Below are 22,166 nucleotides of genomic sequence, written 5' to 3'. Positions count from 1 at the left end.
TTGGTCATAGGTACGAAATTATGCTTTTCCTATAAAAAGCAATAGTTATTGTCAGATCCATGAGACAACTGTGCACCTTTTTCTCTCTTGAAGAATACTTTAGTGTTCACTAGGTAAGGGTGCAATTTAAACCACTTCCCACTTTAGCTCTTCATAAACAGCATTTTTTCACACAGTGCAAAATAAAGTACATAGCGAAGTACCTTACAAAATAGAGGAGTCATTACACAAATGTTAATTAAAAAATGAATAAATAGTGAATAATTAATTTACTTTCCTAATTATAGAAATAAACATGACCACTATTTTAATTCATTACCACTACCTACTAGCATATTTGATTGTTGCTATGTAGCTATAATTCAAAATTGATACCAGGACTGAAATAAAGTTGAGATCCAAAAATCTGCAAAGATTGTGCACTCTACCATTTCCTCCCACTGTATCACTATAAACCACCTGTACTGAAGAACAAATGTGGCAGTGTCCTACGGCTTTGTGCCAAACACTCTTTAAACATTATGCTTTTATAAAAAATATTAATCCATGTCATCTCTCCTACTTACATTTTAAAATAACCTAAAGGCTGGAGAAAGGTATTACTTTTTGTTTTCATCATTTTGGAGATGAAGATACAAAACGAAAGTGATCTAGTCTTCTACAGGTAAGGGGCTGACCTGGGACTGAGCTCAGTTTTCCTGATTTCTAGTCCGCGTTCTTTCTTACTCCCTCGATTGACTACCAAACATGTCTAATAGGTGAAGGACAGGAATACCCAAACACAAAGAATTCACACTGTGTGTGCAAATTTTTGTAAGTCAGAATCAGTCAGTACCTATGTGCCTAGTCTATGGTTTAGAGCTGTGAACAATTACCACATTAGTCAGTAAAACAGAGTAAGTGGGAGAGGAATTGGCATTCCATGTCTATGAAAAACAGAAGTCATTCTTGGTTAGATGTGCTTATTTTCTGGAAAAAAAAAAAGTTGTATGAAAAACTGAAAAGTGAAACAGAAATGCAGATGAACACTGATGACTTCAACCTGAATACTCGAAATTGCAAATATGGAAATATTGATTCATACGGTACCATTTCATATGCTCTATTATAAGGAAGACTGGGTGACTCATACAGATAAATCTGGAGAGAAAGGATTTCCCCTTTCCTCCCTACATTGTAAAAATGTAAAACAAAAATGCCACACTAGGCTACAACATATTACTTTAGAGCTTTCCTACAATATTTGCAAATCTTAAGACATATCAAGCTTATAACTATGCCCATCTAAAGCCTACACCCTTAAACAATAACAAAATTATTAAGTTTTTGGTATAATATAAGCAGGTCATATGCAACTATCTTGAATTTTCCAAGTTTCGATATAATTAACATCTTAAGGGTTTATCAAAAAAAAGATAATATCCAGGATAAATGCTGAAACATAATAGTTATGAAACAATAATAGTGTAAATTCTTTAATTTCTGGATCCAGAGAGGGCAGAATGATGCAACAGCAAAAAAGAAAAACCCTCTTCATCAAAACTTTCTTTTTCAATAATTCGAAGAGGCTGCTACTTACCACAACTCTTCTCAGAATCAGACATCTAATTAGGAACTGCATTTTTAATACTAGTTAATAGATGTAAAACATATACATGCTGAACATATTACAGAACAAGTTTTCTGGGAGCTTTTTTCCATGGAAAAAAATAAAGAAAACTTAACACTGTTCAAGTGGATCACTACTTCTGCCAGCATTTTATCTAAAATAAAACTGATTGAAAGAAGACAAATATTAAGACTATGTTTCCAAAACCCTGAATGTTTCCAGGTATTTCGATTCTATAATTGCCACTGTTTCTACTTCTTGTGTGTATGTGTATGTATGTGTCTTCTTCCTTCTACTCCCAGTTTTAAATACCAAAATCAGACAAAAAAAATGATTCCTCACATAAATTCTGCTTACATGTATATTAAGCAATACTCAAATTTCAGACCAAGACTTCAGTTCTTAACCTCTGCTTCTCTTACTTTTCCTAAAAATGCTGCAAGTAAAATGTGAATGTCATCAAACATCTTTGAACACTTAAAAATTAAGAATATTGCTATTACAGTGATTGTATAGTTCTACTACTCACTCTTCATGAATGCCTGAGTTATAATCATTTCATTTCCATGAACTGCAGGAGTCTAGGATCCCTGACCCTTTAATGACACTGTGCTATTTCTGGGTTTCTTGGCAGCAATCCTCATATATGGTATAGAAAAAATAAATAAAAGCAAACTATCTTTTTCTGTTTTAAAAAGCTTTAAATTCCCTTTAAAAGAAATTAAAGATTCTCAGCAATATTACAAAATTAAAGCTAAGTACCACTGCATCTGAATAAGAAACTCTGTAATAGAAATACTACAGTCATGCATGCAATATGCAAATAACACATGCCTTTAATGTAAGTGTTATTAAAATTGTTTTCATTGTATTTAAGCTGATGACAGAGGAAAATATAACAATGGCAAAAACTAGTTCACAGTCTTAGCCACTTTCACTTTCTGAAAATCTTGGAACCCACTTAAACCATTTGTACACGTTAAGTAACAGTATAAAAACTGGACACACAGAGAAACTATGGGCTAAAAATCCCCTACATTTGCGATCTCCCACTATAGTGAAAGACACGTTACCAAGTGTGGGGGATTTCCCTAGAAATACATTTGTACATACATGATTGCTTTAGAAATGCTGACTCAAGAGAACATTGTCCAAATACTAAAAAGAAAGAAAAAAGGAAGGAAGGAAGGAAGGAAGGGAGGGAGGGAGGGACTGTATCCACAAGAAGCAGCTTAGTTCCTAAAGCATACTGCCCTATTCACCTTTTATCATTTACTTCTGGCACACAGTGTATGTTCTTCAAATGTATGCCATCTTAGTCCAGACCATCGAGGAAGAGATGGGCTTTTCTGAACTGGATACTATGCAGAGGGGCAACCCCAAGCTTTATTTTTACTTTGGGACATAGCATAATATAAAAACTCTACAGGTACACTTAATGTCTGATGATTTTTTACAGGGGAAGATAAGTTTCAGAAGGTAATACCAGGTAATAATTCATTTATTAATTGTGTGTATACATAAACACACATGCACAGTGTGTGCGCATACTATAAATTTTATATAAATAGAGAAAAGAGGCAGTATTACATTGCATTTTTAAAGAAAAATAAGTTTTGCTACATTTAAGTACATGGAGTATTGAAAATGCTGCCAAAGTAAACCCACTGATCCAATTTTAGTGGGTAAATATGAATGATTTACAATGGTATAACTCTTTTTAAAAATAATTATAACACTGTGATTTTAACTAAATTAATTTGTAACCCAATTTCTTTTCTCATAGACAAGACAAAGGAAAATTTCAGTTCAGCTCCTAGACAAAAGCAAACACCACAAATTTCATTCATAGTGCTAGTTCTTTACTATTTTCCATTTCTTCAATCATTGCTCTCATTCAGAATCTATTTCTTCATTAGATGTTTAGAATCCAATGACCATCTCTACCCTCACCCATGGTCTCCAGCCTAGACTGCTGTAATAATCATCCTATGTACAATTTTCCTTACCTCCCTCTCATGTTTGCCTATAAAACATTACTTTCCCTTCTTCAAATGATAGAAAAGTAATTTTCCTATTGCTCTCTTGCATTCAGTTCGTATGGTTTGGATGGGCTTGACTTCACTTCCTGATTCCAAAGTGGTCACGTGACCCAGGCCTGACCAATCATTATTTTAGATGCCTTTTACCCTAGCAACACTTTCGAAGGCCACATATTTTAAAAGAGTTCTTTTTCATCATTCTGGAACTTTTGTTAGACCTGCCAAGAGAGAGGTACTCTCTCTCAGGCAGGGTAACTAGGCAGTTGGGATGTAAACTTAGCTCTGAGAGAGATCCATCTGGAGAGAGCCTACTCCAGAATACAGCAAAACCAGAGGAAAGTTGATCAAGAAATCAGAAGGCTTAATGATATCACTGAACCACTGGAGCCAACTTTGCCTGAAGTCAACTGCTCTGGGACCTTCAGTTATATGATGCAGTACATCTTCCTTTATGCTTAAGTGATTTTGAATTAGGTTTCTACCATATGCAATTAATAGGGTCCTCAGTAACAGAGCCTTCAAAGCAAAAGCTCCCCAAGTTCTTACCTTTGAATTCAAAGCTGTATATGAACTAGACAAAATCTGCCTTATCATCCCAACCTAATATCCCAGGACTCCCCCCAGATCAGAATATGGTCATGCTAAACCAAGATTTTTGAGATTTCCAACATAATTAACACCTTTGTTCACAGCACTTCGTTCTCCTACATCACTCTTCAATTTTCTCTCCATCTATCACAATCGCTAACATCCTCTCAGGCCTACCCCAGCATTTCTGGAATGAGAATTATACTCTTCTCTCAGTACTTCTTTAGGAAAGGCTGCTCTCTCTGCAGTATTGACTCTTCTATGTGAGTTCTACAGCAGCATCTTCAGGATTCAGGGTACATGCCCCATGTCCCATGCCCTGTAGACACAGATGGCTAACATGAAGGTCAACACCTTCTCTTTGAAAGGCAAATAATCATTAAATGCTAAGGCTGAAACAAGAGATCCAAACAGTAAGTCAGATCAAAGCAACTTAAAAGATAGAAGCCCTACTGGAAAAAAAAATATTATCCAAAAGTCTCTAACTTTAAAAATAAAAGCTAAATATGCAAAGAGATATACAAAATAGACAAAGAAATAATTCCTGTATTAAAATAAGCAGTGGTTGATAAAGATGAATAAGAGAACCAATTTGTCTTTTATGTTAGGATTCCTTAAATTTTGATGTTAATTCCTTGTTCACGACATCACAGAGCTCAATAAATGAAATCAAAACCTTCAGTTACAGATGAAAAATATTAAGACTCTAGGTTAAAAAGTGACTTTTCCAAGGCCAAACAATTAATTTATAGCAGAGCAGAGATTAGAACTCAAGACTGCTGATTCCCCTGGGTTTTCTTACAAACACAAGTTACATATTCTTTTAGTAAACTCTTTTTATGTATACGTACATTTAAATATATTTTATTAAACATCATTTGAAGATTCATTCTTGGACAGATTCTAAACAAGAAGCTACAAACACAAAGCCCTAAATGAGCTAGTTAAGTAACATAAATGCGAAAAACCAATTAGTATAAAACAATGGCAACTAGTGGTGTTTGTGACCAAAACAAAGAATGTCTATCTAAAAACATTAAAAATTAAAAAAAGCTTAAATGTAGAATCCAAACAAAATATCTCTTTGAGCCAAGCTCTAATTTCTTATTTCTCCTATAGCTTCTGCACCATAAATTAAAAGGCCGCTGCTTGTGGGTGGCTACTGCTAAAACTAAAAAGCCTTAAAATACAATTGTGAAATTTTACAAAATATCACAAGTATATTCTAGGTTCCATAAAGTTTCCTAAATTAGGAACTTTTTTCTAGAAACACTTTTATACACGGGAAATTCCAGAAAATTTTATTTTCTCTTATCAAAATTTACATAATGGAGGATGACTGATTTCACAGTATGATTAATATAACCCACAAAAATAAGTATGGAATTCTTTAGTTTAATCTCATAAAATTGAGTAACACAGGACTTTAAAAGTTTCTGCGCAGTTTTTGTGTATAAGAGATAATATCCCAACATAGACTACTAGCAGTGCTCATACAGAAAAAAAGCAAGCAAATTAGCAAAATCTATTGCAACCATATTTTGTTTGCATTTCACACCCACAGATAAGAAATCATTCACTTAACCATACTCACTCAGCAGCTACTATCTACTAGGCAGCATACTAGGTACTAGGGATAAAAAAAGGTAAATGACAAACGTGGCCCTTGTCATTGTGGAACTGATAGTATAATAAAAAGGAAAATAAATCAAGCAAGCAAAATACTTACAAATTATATGTTATTACAAGGGGACATACAGGATGCTGAAAGAAGGATTTGTTTTAGATGGGGTAGTCAGGGAGGGCCTCTCTGAGAAGGTGAAAGTTTAGCTGAGACTTAAAGAATGGGAAGAAATAATCAAAGGGGTTGGGGAGGAGGTGGGAGTTGCTGTTGCCAGCTGAGGGAGCAGCAAGTAGCAAAAGGACCTGGGGCAGAAAAGAGCTAGATATTTCAGAAGGAACAAGGCCAATGCCACTACTGCAGCAGATTAATGAGATAAATGGAGTGAGAGACGAGGTTGCAAAAGCAGGCAGGGTGCAGCAAACCCTGTGTGTAATCTGGATTTTTACATATGCAATGGGAAGTCACTGATGGTTTTCAATCAAGGCTATATGTATTAGCAAACGGTTATAAGCATAAAGCTTTATTTCAATCAACAAAGAATTTACTAAATGCTTACACCATATGTCCAAGTTGGTAAAGTTGGGCCGTACATCACCATATGTACAAGTTGGTAAAGTTGGGCCATAAGTTGGTAAAGTTGGCTCTCAAAATACAAGCTCTTAATAACTGTTGATGAAAGAGAACAGGAAACGAGCTTAGTAGAGAGCTAAAAGATAACTGGTAGGGGAGTGGCGGGGGCGGGGGCGGGTTGTTAGGCCAAACCATCTCACCACCCGCCCCAGCCCTTTCTCTACCACACAGTCAACCACCAAGAATTTCTCCTAAAAAGGAGGCAGGTGGGGGGACTGTTAAATTTTTATTATCAGTAAGAGATGGTGAACAAAGAGGAATATAGGAAAGACTGTTTACAGGAAAAAAACTCGCTAGAATACAGGACTATATTCTTTGGAAAGAAAGAAAGACGAAAGGGACATGAATGCTTTTTTGTGAGCACTTGGCCTGATTCAGCCCCTGCCTCCCACCTGCAGTTATCTCCGTGGGCTGGCTGGTCAGGAGACTAGCTGGTCTGTCATGGGAATGAACCACAGAGGAGTATAAAGAAAGGAAAAATGAACAAGAATTAGTCATTTAATGGGCAAGCCAATGTGTCCAAAGGCTTGCCTTTGGACCAAAGGAGACCAAATCTGACCCCTGGGCGACAGGCAAGCCTGAAGACTTTCTCTAAGAGTGGAGACTTCAAAAAAAGAAAGGGTAGCAGATGATCTGCACGCCAGCTTTAGTGGCCCTACAGACAGTCGGCCAGACACTAACACCATGCATACCCTACATAGCTCCAAAAGCAAACACATTTTCATTGACTAAGCCCTTAATAAAAGCAGAATTTTTTTTCAAATAAACAAAGAAATAAATGTTGGGGAATGGAACTACAATAAAAATACCTTTCATTTCCTAAAGGTTTTTTCCAGGCTATGGAGACAAACCATGCGGAAGATACTCAACACCTAAAAATAACTAGATTAGAAGCACTCTAAGATCAGACTTATAGTTTTGATTACGTCAAAAATAAGTATGTTACATCTAAAAGCCAAACTATGAAGGTCCTTCCTCTATAGCCAGAGCTCTTTTATTCAATAATATATTTGCATCCATTTTAGGGTTGTTTAGGGGTTTTATGTCTTTTCCATTCCCTTCATTAAAAATAATGATTTTCTCTCCTCTGTAAAAGTGTATTAAAAATCCAGTGTGTCTTTTAAAATACAGTTGGCAAATTTCAAAGGGTAAATATATGGGAGATTTACCCTAGAGGACTTTAAGGTACAAGGTCTGTTAGAAATAATGTCCTGTATCCATATGAACCATTACTCGGGAATCTTAAGTGTGATATTTTATTTTTTAAATATGCTAGAAGGGATATTGAAAACATACACTAGAAGTTGCACAGCCATGCTTAATGCCTTGGAAGCAGTGAGTTCACAGTGATTGCTACTAACTATTCAAACACTTTTGAATTAGCAACTTGTGAAAATAAACCACAAACTTCATAACAAGAAAACTTTTTTCTTCCTGCAACTGGAAAATTTAACTTTTTGAGAGCACTGACAAAGAAACACAAAGTGGAAAAGACAACGTCTGGAAACCAGCCTTTAGGAAGCACAGTGACAGGGTTATGTCCAGTTTTGCAATGAAGAGTTTATTAGGGTCATGTAAAGGTTAGTTATTCATGTGAATATGTGAAAGGGAAGAGAGTGAGAGAGAGGAAAGAGACAGACTGAGTGGTTAGTTACTCGGTTTGCAGTATTATTCTATTTCTATACTGTTGTGGTTAGCTATGTTTTCAAAATAAAGTCCACATGGCTACTCTGAACAATACAGTCAACCAGAGGAGACTTCACTGAAATGAAATATTGCGGACAAAGCCCTAAGCCCTGTACAAATACTGGAAAGCTGCTGTGTGCTCTGCGTAGACAGTTGAGCAGATTGGTAGGAAAACAAACCAAATGAGAATCCCACAATTAGGCAGTATAGGACAGGGAATCTGGTTGGCTGGGTAACAGCCATGGGGAAACTCGGCCAATTTTCATAAATGGAGCAGTCACATGCTGGTGAGACTATGGAATGGTAGATTGCACCTACTGACATGCTGAAGCACTGCACAGTAATGCTACTGACAATGTAATTTATACAGTGGCAGAACATCACCCAAACCCCAACAAGTGCACACACCTGGTAATAGTAAGTGAGCTGGGGTGTACTAAAATGCTGTCTCTAGTCAAGTTCATAAACCAGCTAGAGAACTTCAGAGCATACCGGCTGGAGGATAATTTGGGAAGAGCAGGTACCGAACATCCTAAACAAAGAATGTTATTTGTGTATTCATGAGTCTACCAAATGATTTTTTTAAATGTCATATGTAGTATTTTATTTGGATTTTAATTTAAAAACTCAAAAGAAGAAAATTCAAATAAGTTGTGACTTCCATGGATGAAAGCTAGAGAAATGTGTTGAGGGAAAATGAGAAAATCACAGATTCACAAATCTAGAAAAGCTCCTGGTTGGCAGCCTTCAGCCTATAATAAGATTCAAAAACTGATACTTCTCAAGACTCTGAAAAGTACCACACCCACTTCTAATAGTAAAATCTGGTAGTATATTTTATTCAAGAAGTACTTAGGTCTAATTTACCTAATTTATTTACCCCTCTAAACAGAGTATAAGATAGTATAGTGGTTATGAGCATGCGCATGAAAAGAACCAATGGTATATGGACTTAAAGAGAATGAACAACCCACAGCTGACATCATACTCAATGGGCAAAATCTAAAAGCCCTTTCCCTTGAGATCAGAATGAGACAGGGATGTCTACTTTCACCACTCTTATTCAACATAGTAGTGGAAGTCCTAGCCACAGTGATCATACAAGAAGAAAAATGAAAAGCATCCAAATTAGAAAGGAAGAATCAAAACTATCATTATTTGCAGATAACATGATACTATACATAGAGAACCCTAAACATTCTATCAGAAAAATAACTAGAACTGATCAAAGAATTCAGTAAAGCAAAAGGACACAAATAAATGTCCAGATTTCAGATGCATTTCTACGCACCAATAATGACTACCAAAAAAAAAAAAAAAAGAACTAAGAAAACAATCCCATTTACAACTGCATCAAACAATAAAGAAAGAAAATAGCTGGGAATAAATTTAACCAAATGTGTAAAAGACCTGTCCTCAGAAAATTACACAACACTGAAGAAGAAACTCAAGAAGACCGAAATAAGTAAAAGCATACACCATGTTCATGGGTATAAAGAATTAACAGAATTAAAATGTCCATACTATCCAAAACAATCTATAGATTTAATGCAGTTCCTATCAAGATTCCAATGGCATATGTCAAAGAACCAGAAAAAATATTCCAAAAATTTATATGAAACTACAAAAGACCCCAAATAACCACAGCAATCTTGAGGAAAAAAGAACAAAGTTGGAGGAATCATACTACCTGATATCGAACTACACTACAAGGCTGTAGTAATCAAAATAGCACAGTACAGGCATAAAAACAGACATATAGATCAAGGAACAGAATAGAGACCCCAGAAATAAACCCAGGTGTTTATGGCCAATTAATATTTTACAAAGGAGGCAAGAACATAAAATGGGGTAAAGACAGTCTATTCAATAAATGGTATTTGAGAAATTGGACAGATATGTGCAAAAAAAAGAAATTAGACCACCTTCTTACACCATACACAAGAATAAACTCAAAATGGAATAAAGTCTTAAATGTAAAACTCAAAACCATAAAAATCCTAGAAGAAAACATAGGCAGTAAGATCATGGACATATCTTGTGGCAATATTTTTTCTGATATGTCTCCTTGGGCAAGGGAAACAAACAAAAAATAAACAAATGGGACTACCTCCAAATTAAAAGTTTTTGCACAGGAAAGGTAACCGTCAACAAAATCAAAAGACAACCCACCGAGTGGGAGAACATATCTGCCAATGATACATCTGATTAAGGGTTAATATGTAAAATTTATAAAGAAATTATACAACTCAACACCAAAAAAACGCAAAAATCAAAACAATAACAAACAATCCTATTTTAAAAAATGGGCAAAGAACCTGAATAGATACTTCTCCAAAGAGAACTTACAGATGGCCGACAGACATATGAAAGGATGCTCATCTGGGAAATGCAAATTTAAACCATAATAATATATCACTTTACACCTGTCAGAATGGCTATCATTAATAAATCAACAAGCAACAAATACTGGTGAGGATGTAGAGAAAAATGGGACCCTCATGCACTGTTGGTAAGAATGCAGATTGGTGAGACCACTGTGCAAGGAAGTATGGAGTTTCCTCAAAAATTTAAAAAATGGAACAGCCTTGGAACCCATTTCTGAGAATACAGCTGAAAAAACCCAAAACATAAATTAAAAAGACTATATGCACCTCACTCCTATGTTCATAGCAGCATTATTTACAATAATCAAGATTTGGAAGCAGCCCAAGTGCCCATAAGTAGTTGAGTGGATAAAAAAAGCCCTGGTACATTTACACAATGGAATACTACTGGGCCATAAAAAAAGGAAATTTTACTCTTTGAGACAGCATAAATGGACCTGAAAGTGTTGTACTAAGTAGAATAAGCTAGCCAGAGAAGGACAAATACCATATGATTTCATGTGGAATCTAATAAACAAAATAAATAGGTGAAATAGAAGCAGACTCATAGACAAAGAGAATAGACTGACATGTCAAAAAGGAAGGGTTTGGGGGACTGGGTAAAAAAGAGAAGATGTTAATAAAAAATTCATCGACACAGACAACATTATGGTAATTACAGAGGGAAAGGGGGGTTGGGGGAAGTAGAAGAGAGAAAAGTGGGGATAAATGGTGATGAAAGGAGACTTGACTTGGTGTGGTGAACACACAATACTGTATACAGATGATGTATTATAGGAACTGTACACCTGAAACCTACATAATTTTATTAACCAATGTTGTCTCAATAAAATCAATTTAAAAAAAGAATGAACAGTACATGGACCTTGCAGGTGGCCAGACTTGAGCTCAAATCACATATTGACCACCAGCTAGCTGTGTGATCCAGTGCAAGTAACTTAACTTTCTAAGCCTCAGATTCCTCCTCTGTCGAACCAGAAAAACAGTATCTAACTTCCAGGATTGCAGAATGTCTACCACATGGTAAGAGTTCAATACGTTTAGCTGTTATTACTATTATTTAATCCCATTAAATTTTATTCGGTTTACTACAGAGATGTAAAATGACTGCCCTAGGTAAACCTAACACTTCACTTAGCTACAACTTCTTAAATCATCATATACTTTTATACTGTCAGCTATGATGCACACTAATAAAAAAGTGTTTTCATAATTAAAATATATTAAATTATTCAAAAAAGTATTTTTTAATGAAAAGATGTTTTGTTATTGAAGTATTATTCAGAAGGTTATATCTTTAATAAGTACAATTCAAAATAAGATATAATTACCAAGCAAAGTAATTAAATTACTAACTTACAAAAGAATTATTTGAGAGATTACCACCTTCCTTATTAATTTATCTATAATGTACTAATTTAGCCATAACTTTTTTCATAATGGCTAGGTACAAACAACGAACACACATAGGCAATTCACATCAACTGAAAATATTCATTTTCCCAAAGAAAGTTACATTCAATGTTTCATAGGGGATAGCTCATTTAAGGGGAAAAAATCACACATTCCTTAAAAAAAGAATCTGCTTAAAGAAAAGCCAAAGTCATGGCACCATTAAAGAAAATGGCAAATCATAATACAAGTGGTGTTAAATTAAAGTGTGCCTCACTTTATGCATTACTTGACCCAAATGAACTTTCATTCCCTTCATTTTCTATCTAACTACTTGCTTTCCTCACCCTTCCTTGGACATTTGAGAAAAAAAAGGTCAGGGGTAAGGGGTAGGTATCACAATGATAATCGACATGTATTACGACTTGTATGGCTACAAGAAACAGAAAACTGAAGCATGAAACACCGAATCAATCTCAAGCAACACAAGCTGGGACAGAGGTAGAGCTTCACTGGCACAGTAAACCAGCCTCTGTCTTTTAGTGGAAGATTTTTAGCTAATGCATCCACATCTTTAATGAGTATAGTTCCATTCAAGTTTTCTACTTCATTTTAACTGAAGTTTTGTAAGTTATGGTTTTCTGAGAAATTACCCATTTTGTTTAAGTTTTTAAATGTATTAACATGGAACTATTAAGAGCATTTCCTCCTTTAAATTAATCTCTGATTTATATGTAGCTATATTTTTTCATTCCAAAAATTAATTGCACCTTGCCCTGGCCAGTGGTGGATCAGTTGGTTGGAGCATCATTCGATCAACCAAAAGGTCCTGGGTTCGAGTCCTGGTCAGGGCACATGCACAGGTTGCGGGTTTGGTCCCTGGTCAGGGAATGTGCAAGAGGAAACCGCCCCATGTTTCTTTCTTACACGGATGCTTCTCTCCCTTTCTTTCTCCTTCCATTCCCATCTCTCTGAAATCAATAAGTATGTCTGTGGGTGAGGATAAAAAATATAAAATAAAATAAAAATTAATTGGGCTTTTTATAAAAATCAATCATGCCTGTGGGTTATCTATTTTATTATTTCAAAATAACTACTTTGAGTTTGCTCATTTCAATTAGAAATGGGCTTTCAATTTCACTTTTACTTTTCTTACAGTTTTCTTCCCAGAACTACTCCTAGATTCAAGTAACAGGGGCCCTACTCATCACAATAAAAAAATAAAAATAGAGTTATTAAAGATGATGTGGCTGTGACTGTCACTTTAGATGCAACCCACTTTGTGATACACAATATGTTCATTATGATTCAGTTCTATTTTTTAGTATCCATTATGATTTCTTCTGTGGCCCATGAGTTATTTAGAATCATGCTCCTGCATTTCCTGACTTGGAGGCTTTTTTTAGGAATCTGTTAATGATTTCTCTGCTGCACAAACTTCAGAATGATTTCATCAGAAGGGCGAGAACCACTTGTGGAGAGCTGCTCACAGCCTGATGCAGATCCTGGCAGCAGGAGGCTGGCCAGGGCACAGGGAAAGGGGAAGGGGAGTGGGGACAGTTCCTGCTACACTGGACCTCAGGCAACCATTTTCACTCATTTCCAACAACTTCTGTTGTTGTTTTGTTCTTCTAACCTCCTTTCTTTGTACCAAAGGTAGCACCTAATAAATAATACTGCTTAGCACCTTATTTTCCGTCACTTAGTATGTCTTGGACAAGTTCTCGTAAGTGTACAATGAAAGCCTTGACCAGGTGGCTGGGTTGGATGAAGTGTCCTCCCGTACACCAAAAGTTGTGCGTTCGATCCCTGGTCAGGGAACATTCCAGAGGCAACTGATTGATGTTTCTAACATCAATACTTCCCTCTCTCTCTTTTTGTTTCTCTCTCTCTCCCTTCCTCTCTAAGTATATCCTCAGGTAAGAATTTAAAAGAGAGAGAGAAAGAGAACAGTGAAAGCTTCTTAATTCAGGTTAGAGCAAAACAATATTTCATTTCAAGATTGTAACATAACCAGTTCCTTTTATGAAAATTAGGCAACCACAGCTTCAAAGCCAGCTTCCCACTCTAATTTCCAGATGCCTCTTTAGATCCCCTTTTACTTTGTTCAATTCAACTATGGATTTAAAAGAAAATCTCACATTTTACAGAGCATTTGTAAATGTTTTAGAACACAGGATTTTCAGGTGACTAGGTGGCTGTATTGCTCAAAATGGAAGTCTACTCCAGGCTTTTCCTGGCCTTCCATCAGCCATTTTTGGCAGCCCAGGCATTTTATCCTCATCTTTTCACCTCATGGTTGCCGACATCACAAGCACATCCAGATGCAGAAAGGAGAGATGGCTTTCTCCTTCCATAAGCAAAAACAAAACAAAAAAACTTCGTTGGAAGAACACCCAAGTCATATACTTAAATCAAATTTGCCAAAACCTACTGACAGAATGACTATTCCTAGCTGTAAGAAAAGGTGGGAAAATTTGGCAGCAACAGAATCATTAAGATGCACTTAAGTCAATTGTGCTTTACTCCCAGGGGCTGGGTACTTAGCCACCCCAAAGAACACTGTGATTTTCTAACAGCAGAGAACTGTTAAATGGTCAATGATCAGTAAATGCCACAATATCTCAGATGGAGTGAACATAGAACTGTAAGCATCTGAGAGTGAAAAACGATTTTAAGTAACAGTGATTCTTTCAGTTCAGTATAGATACTGCAAAAAGAAACATGTCTTTGATGCATAGTCTAGGTGTATTTTAATAAAACAGAAAGGCTCAATCCTGGGACAAATGACTCATACATTTCAGAACACAAATTTAAGGTACATCTTCAAAAACATTTTGCTATATTTTGTGAAGTTTCCAGAAGGCAAAGCTTTCATATTACCTAAAACTTATAATAATTACTGACTACTTTTGAAACAATAATTTCTGGAGGTTTTATGATCTCTAACAACATTTTACACAGCCCAAAATGTGACTTGTGGTGTATCCTCTCAGCTGTCAAGATAAAGTAGAATCCAATGATGAATTAAGCTGAGGCATTTATCCTTTTAGTAACAAAATATTTGCCAGATAACAAGCTCATAACAGTTACTACATGTACAGAAGTTGTCAAATAGCATGCACCTCTATTCAACATCTTCCTCATCAGACACATTCCTACTTGTTCTCAGTGACTTTGCATAGCAGGCAGTATTGGTGCTTATTCATTTTCTCTTTATGAATTTTGGTGATTTCATTTTCCAAATATACAAAGAGGAAGTAATCAGAAAACAAAAACTCTTCATATCTTTAAAAGTTTCTACAGAGATCAGATTTATCTGGTGTAATAAAAGTTTATTCTTGCACTTCAATGTACAATTGCATGAACATATTTTTAACTTAGCATAAGTTTTCAAGATGCAACTATTTGTCCAAGATGCAACTGTTTGTCCAAAAGTATTCAGAAAAGTTGTTTGGTAAAGAGCACATGTCACCACTGGCCAACTATGACTGTAAGTTAAGCTGCTGAGGCAGGTCCTTTATGAAGTCTGATTAGATTAATACAGGTAACTGCATGGCTCACCTGGCTGTCCTTGAAAGATCACAGACACCAGACCTGGAGGTTCTGGCTGTGAACGAGTAAAACATTACACCTCGATCTTTCAGAAATCTACTCCCCAAATAAAACAGCTTCAAAGAGCAATATGGTGATTAACCTCAAATGCTTCAGGCCTAAAAGGGTGTGGGGAAGCCATGGACGAAGAAGGGTTTGTTTGCATGCTATCCACACACATATAGTTGTAATACAATCATTTCACCCTGAAAAACTGCATAATCAAAATGAAATCTAATGGCAGAGAGATATAGCAATGGTTCATTTCAATGTCTGAATTACTGTAGAAATTTATTTTATCAAATGGTAACATTAAATGAAAATGTGCCATAAACTCAACCAGACTACTTGACCTCTTGTAAAATACCACTGGTGCAGTGGAAACAAAGGAGATGTGAAAGCAACTATAAACAGACTTTAACACAGCAATAGTCTTATCACTGTCTTTAAACTTTTATATTGATACATTCATTGAGATTTCTCATACTCTTAGTGAATCAACAATATTCACTTAGCAATGTCAGAATACAAAATGTTAAATCATGTAAGGAAAAATGCAGTTGAGGTTAGAAAAGTTACAAAATTTTCAATATACCCCAAAACAGCATTTACCTTTAAAATCCCAAGCAATGTGACCTTAGTGCTCACTTCTATTCTACCTGACAATCTGAGTTCTCAAAGATGATGAATGGTTTTCATTCACCAAAAGGGTTATTCTCTGAATTCCCCACATTACTACAAAAAACAGCAACTATATTTAAATTTCAAGCTCCTGTCTCCCTTGTGACTGCTCCACCTTGCAAGCAGCATATAGGTACAGTGACTGAAGCCAAGGTGGGCACTGCAGTTCGCCAGGTGCCCTTTCTCTAACAACCTGTCTGCCCTAACTGCATTAGTTATCAGCCTGGTACTCCTGGCTCCTGCCTAAACCTATGCAGTCCTACCCAGAATGGCAAGAACCTCAGATATATAAACCATGGCAGTGAAATCTTCCACTGTTCACCAATCAGGAGACACTTGGCAGTACATTCAAAAAGAGAATAAAGAGGTATAAATGTTCGAGGGGATTCCATTCTACATTTTCCTCCTAAAACTCTAATCAGTATTTCTCATCCATTTTTTTAATGTGTCCCATAAGACTTTCTAATAGATGACCCTAGTTCCCACTTCATAACAAATCAGAATTCATAAGTGAGGTCTGTGTCCCCCAAATCTACCCATTCTTCAAGATTAAGCAAAGTTTGCCAACTATATAACGCCACCTCTAGTTTGTCATGGTAAAAAAACAACTTCTGTATTTTTTGTACTCTCATTGCATGCACATGTCTATCTCTATCTCAATAGTTTTTAAATACTGTAAGGGCAGAGACTTTGGTCATATCCATCTTTAAAATGTTAGCTCCTACTATAGAGCAGGCATGATAAACTAAAACAGCATACTCACTAAAATAGGTGTTGGAGGTTATGGAACCAAAAGAAAAAAAAAAAGAAAAGACAAGGAAAAAAACCCAACAGGCCCAAGATCAACTCTATCAGGCCAAAAAGTGTCATCCATACCCATACTTGTGCCTGTGATAAAATCATAAGACAAATGAGAAAAGACATGTAGGTTCTAGACGTAGTCACTGTTTGGCTGGTGTGGCTCAGTACAGTAAGCACCAGCCCCTGATCCAAAAGGCTGCTGGTTCAATTCCTGGTCAGGGCACATGCCTATGACGCAGGCCAGGTCCCCAGGTGGGGGCATGGGAGAAGCAACTACCAATGTTTTTCTCCTCTCTTCCTCTCTATCAAAAAATACATAAACAAAACCTAAAAAAAGAACAATTATTTTTTAAAAGGACATCAAGAAATATTTTAAAATAAACAAACAAATAAATAAGGTTACTTTTCTATCAACCTGTAGTCCTCAGAGTATAACGTACTCTGCTGCTCTGCTGTCTGTACTGACCAGTCATACTGACCAATTCCATAGTTGGAGAAAATCTCATAGATATCAACAGAGAAGCAACATCCTTATACAGGTACATTAAAAACAGGCTGAAGCCCTGGCCAGTGTGGCTCAGCTGGTTGGAGCATTGTCCTGTAACTCAAATGTTTGTGGTTCGATTACAATCAGGGCACACACTGGGTTGCATGTTCGAGCCCCCCTGGTTGGGGAGCCTATGAGAAGCAGTCAATTGATATTTCTCACATCGATACTTCACTTTCTCTTTTTCTCTTTCTCTCCACCCCCCACACCCTACCCCAAAAGCAATGAAAAAATGTCCTCAGGTGAGGAAAAAAAAACAAACAATAGGCTGAAGATGCAGCCTCAGCTCTAATTACCTGTAATGCTCACTGATGGGAATATTCTGAGAGAAGTATAAAGCTGATGTCCGTGCTCGCCAATGCCACTTCTTTGCAGGAAGAGTATAAAGAACACAGCTTTCCAACTCTTCTCGGAGAAGGTCCACGAGCTGTTTATGCGACCCTCCATAGAATGCTTCGATGATAAGAGTACTCATCAGCCCTTCAAACTGTCACAGATTCTAGGTAATAAGCAAAAAATATATATTTTCAAATATATTGTATATGTGTATAAAGATTTTTAAATAAAAATAAGTTAAAAGATCATACCCAGAAATCAAATATAAATAATTTACAAACACAATTTTAAAAAAATAGGTTTTGTCCCCACTTTTTAAAATAAGAGGACATAAAGGATGTTCCAATTTTCTGATTTCTGTTTTCTTCATGCCCTGAGATTACTTCCACAGTGACTCAGTTTTGTCTCCTACTCTAGGAAGTTTAGGTCCTTTCCTAGTTGAAACGGCTTTGATCTGACTCACTAGACTCAGAACTGGCATGGCCTAGAACTGCATCCAGTCTTGGACAGTCTCCCACTCCGAGAGCGCTTCATTTGTAAAGCCCTTTCCAGCTCAGACGTTCTCTGATTCTGTAATTCTCATATTACCATATTTTGCCCCATATAATGTAGCCACATTTTTGTGCACATTATACATGAGATTATTTTCCCCATTATTATACCCATGGTATGTGATCATTATACCCAGGTATAATGCACATCCTTATTTTTCTATCAAAAATTCGTGCCCAAACTGTGCATTATACACGGCAAAATACAGTAATCCATTTTTAAATGCAGCAGCTATCAAAGTCTCCAATGAATGCATATTTATAAGAAAGCACATTCATATTCAAATTTTAATTCTCTAGTGTCATAAATCTTAAGATATAATTTCTGGAGACACTGAACAAACCTTGATCACTTCCTCACAATTGTATATATCCCACTTCCACAGAAAGACCAAAAACGTGGAGTAAAGCTATACGCCTATTAACCAGCAAGATTTCCACTACCCTTCTTTAAACAACAAATCCATAAAGAAAGATAATGTTATTATGAAAAACATGGTAAATTTTCATCGTAGAGAACTGGCTATCAAGAAAATTTTTATTTGAATAATATGACTTTTGTTAATGTGCTAGTGAAATAAAAATGTATGCATGAATATAAAAACTTTTATGTACATTTTAAATTATATGCTATTTCCTGTTAGAAGTAAGGAAGAAACATAAACACTACATTGTTTAAAAAATATTCCAGATGTTTGAATTTTCCTTTATTACAGAAGTAAATACCACTCATTAAATGGCATATTGCTTTCTTAATAATGTTTTTCCACAAAATTATTAGTCTCAACAACTCAGTGATGCTCTTCACTATAAAACTGTACTTCACCTTGCTCAAAGCAATGCCTAAACTGCATTTCAAAGCAAAATGTCTCAAATGGTTTTCAAAAAAATGCCAGAAATGAATAAAAGCTTATTTTCTGATCTCTGAATCTCTTAGTAAGCATTTTTTTGGAAAAATACACAAACACATATTTCAATTATCTACAAATTAAGAAACAGTATTCTTCAAGTGGAAAAGGCATGGACCCTGGGATCAGGGAAATACAAATTCAAAGCTCAGCTCTGTCACTTCCTGGCTGTATGACCTTGGTCAAGCTACCTAACTTGGTAGGACTCACTATCACCTTCTCTAAAGTGAGGACAACAATACTAACCACAGAGGTGGTTGTGAAGATGAAACTGAAGCCTAGTAGTCTACAATCAGTAATAAGTATTTTGTCCCTCCCATTACAAGCATAAAGTGTCCTACTTAAGGAGAATGAATACCTTCAAATCCTCCAGTAATTTTCAGTCGTGACCTCCTTCCTATCCATCAAGGACAAGTGGGAAGGACATACACAAGCATTTTGAATGCAGTGGGGGTCACCCATTCCTCATCAGCAGCTTTCACTTCAAATATAATTTTAAAAGCCCCACAGGTTTTGTGGCTAAGAAGGAAGCTATGCAGAGGCTTAGCTATGCGGAGGCTTAATTTTTTTCAGGCTAGTTGGAAACTTCAACTCTTGACACAGTTCAGTAAGTTAAAAAATACTTCCACATTTAACAAAATTGTAGCCATTATTCCCTCAAATGATGAAAACTTCTAGAAAGTAACTAGAGAGAACAATAAAAGGCAATTCTGAAAATTATATCAAAGGTTTAAAGGAAGAATAAAAGCAGTTTAACATTAATTTGCTTACTAGATCACAACACAGATATCTATTATCTTGCATTATTTCCTCTGACCTAACCACGCTAAGGTATATATGCACCATATATTCTTAAAAGGTCTCTGAAAGACTCTAGTAAAAATGTCCTGAGATATTTCCTCAAGTGATAGAATGTGATATAAACCACTCTAAAGAATATTTCACTCATATAACCTCAAAGAAAGCAACATCAATATTAGTGGAAGAGAAAAAAGCTTTCTGATTCTTCATTATTTTGCCCTTTTCCATGATTAATCTAGAGCACATATTATGCCATATAGTTACAGATGTTTCTATGAGTCTGAATCATGAGTTATCTGCAAACTGTGGAGGCAGTATGTGTAGGTGCTGCTGTAGATTCAAGACAATCAGCAAGCAGAACTAACACCAAGCATGTGGGAGGCTGAAAAATAGAGAAGGGGAAAAAAGATACAGCTATAGGAGATTTCCACCCCTTTAATAGCTCAGTAAGAAGAGTGAAATGTACAGGTTTGAACTAGCGTTTACTGGAGCATTTTCTTAGTGGCCAATGGGTGTGTCTGCATTTTGGGTATTTTTCTAGGGAAAGTAACTATGTCCTACCATCTCTGAAAACTATACTTAGTGGCTTTGATTCATGGAAATTTGTCCTGCTTGTTTTGTGGAGACAGCCCTATCCTGGCAGTTCCCCCACTTACTTTTCTACTGCAATTTTTGTGGCAAGAAGAAAATGTGTTCTTCTTTTCTATGGTCTTCTTCTTAAAGCACACCTGGAAGAGAGATTATCCCCATTAGGTACAAGCAAAAAGCTGATTTTTAAACATAAGATTCAAACCAAATGTCATTACCGCATGTTAACAAACAGTTCAAATACTAAAGCTGTGCTTCATTTTGTTTTAGAAAATACTGCTTGAAACAAGCATGAGGCTAAAAAAAACTTTGTTAAAATAGGATTTTTTGCTGTTATGCTAGAATTTGATAGAGGATAAAGGGAGTACATTATTTGCCCATTTTAGCAATACTCTCAGAAAACTGCAATTGGTCATTCTGACAACACAGATGCTCACAGGCAAGTCAGGTGAATCAGACATTTTTGCACCACTAGCAATGGTACTAGAGTAAGTCCTTGGGAGCAGCAGGAGCAGGGCCTCAATCAACACTGAGAGTACTTACTCCAAAGCAACGTCTCCTTTACGGCAGAGTCTCCTTTACGGCAGTGACTAAATGTTTGTCAAAGATGGTGGGTGAGCCTGCATGCAGACTAATGTCTTACATAGGTCACAGGGTGAATAAATCTATTAAACCATCAGAACATATACAATCACAGATATTAAAGCTTGAAGCATTTAAATTGTGTAAGTCTATCCAAATAAGGGTGTGGCATTTGAAAGGAAGAAACAGCAAAAGAAAAAAAAATTACATTGGGAAACAAATACGGATCCTTTCTGCATGACAATATAATAATATTTTATGACATTGAGAAAAGAGTAAATGGTGAATCCATTCTTGCTCCCCTAAAAGAGCACATAAAATGTTTCAGAAAAATTTTAGCAACTATTAAGTTTCTCGGCTTAAACAAGTAAGCTTCAGTTTTCTTTAAAAAAAAAACTCATTTCTTCACCATATTTTATTCTTCAGTGAAACCAATGAATGAGAATCTACTATACTATTAAAGTTTTATGGAAGTTTAATTCATTATCAATACTATGATTTAATGATACATGGTTAAACGCTACACATTAAATTTGCAATATAAAATGAGTCAAAGTGACAGCTATAACATAGAAATTTTAAATAACTTCAAATTCTATTTAAAACCACCAGAGGTCAAAATGAACTAAGAATTATCTACCTTTCCAAACAGTCTGTATTTATAATTAAAAGGGGATGGGAAGTGAAAAATCACAATAGCATTTCATACAAACATTTTGACCAAAATGAACAAGTGCCATTAAAATCATCTCAAATAAAAACTGAAAATGTATTGATAAGACCGCTTAGAACAAAAGTGGCCTGAAACCAATGCTAGGA

The 22,166-nt window shown here is 35.9% G+C and overlaps 1 protein-coding gene across 11 annotated transcripts in view; it reads right to left on the bottom strand.

Annotated features, from left to right (window-relative positions):
• Positions 1-22,166, bottom strand: part of GTDC1 (glycosyltransferase like domain containing 1) — a 379,309-nt gene that overhangs the window by 231,944 nt on the left and 125,199 nt on the right. For all 11 annotated transcript variants that reach the window (XM_045839087.1, XM_045839010.1, XM_045839173.1 and 8 more), the window contains 2 exons: positions 20,834-20,905; positions 17,878-18,080 (listed from right to left, as the gene is read on the bottom strand). In XM_045839087.1, the coding sequence (XP_045695043.1) occupies positions 17,878-18,056 (179 nt within the window). In that variant the 5' untranslated portion in view covers positions 18,057-18,080; positions 20,834-20,905. The remainder of the gene's footprint in view (positions 1-17,877; positions 18,081-20,833; positions 20,906-22,166) is intronic.

The sequence above is a fragment of the Phyllostomus hastatus genome, unplaced genomic scaffold, assembly GCF_019186645.2.
Source record: "Phyllostomus hastatus isolate PE091 unplaced genomic scaffold, TTU_PhHast_1.1 phas_contig_1, whole genome shotgun sequence".
Taxonomy (NCBI): domain Eukaryota; kingdom Metazoa; phylum Chordata; class Mammalia; order Chiroptera; family Phyllostomidae; genus Phyllostomus; species Phyllostomus hastatus.
The sequence above is the reverse complement of the archived record's forward strand: the minus strand, read 5'-3'. Positions and strand labels throughout refer to the sequence as shown.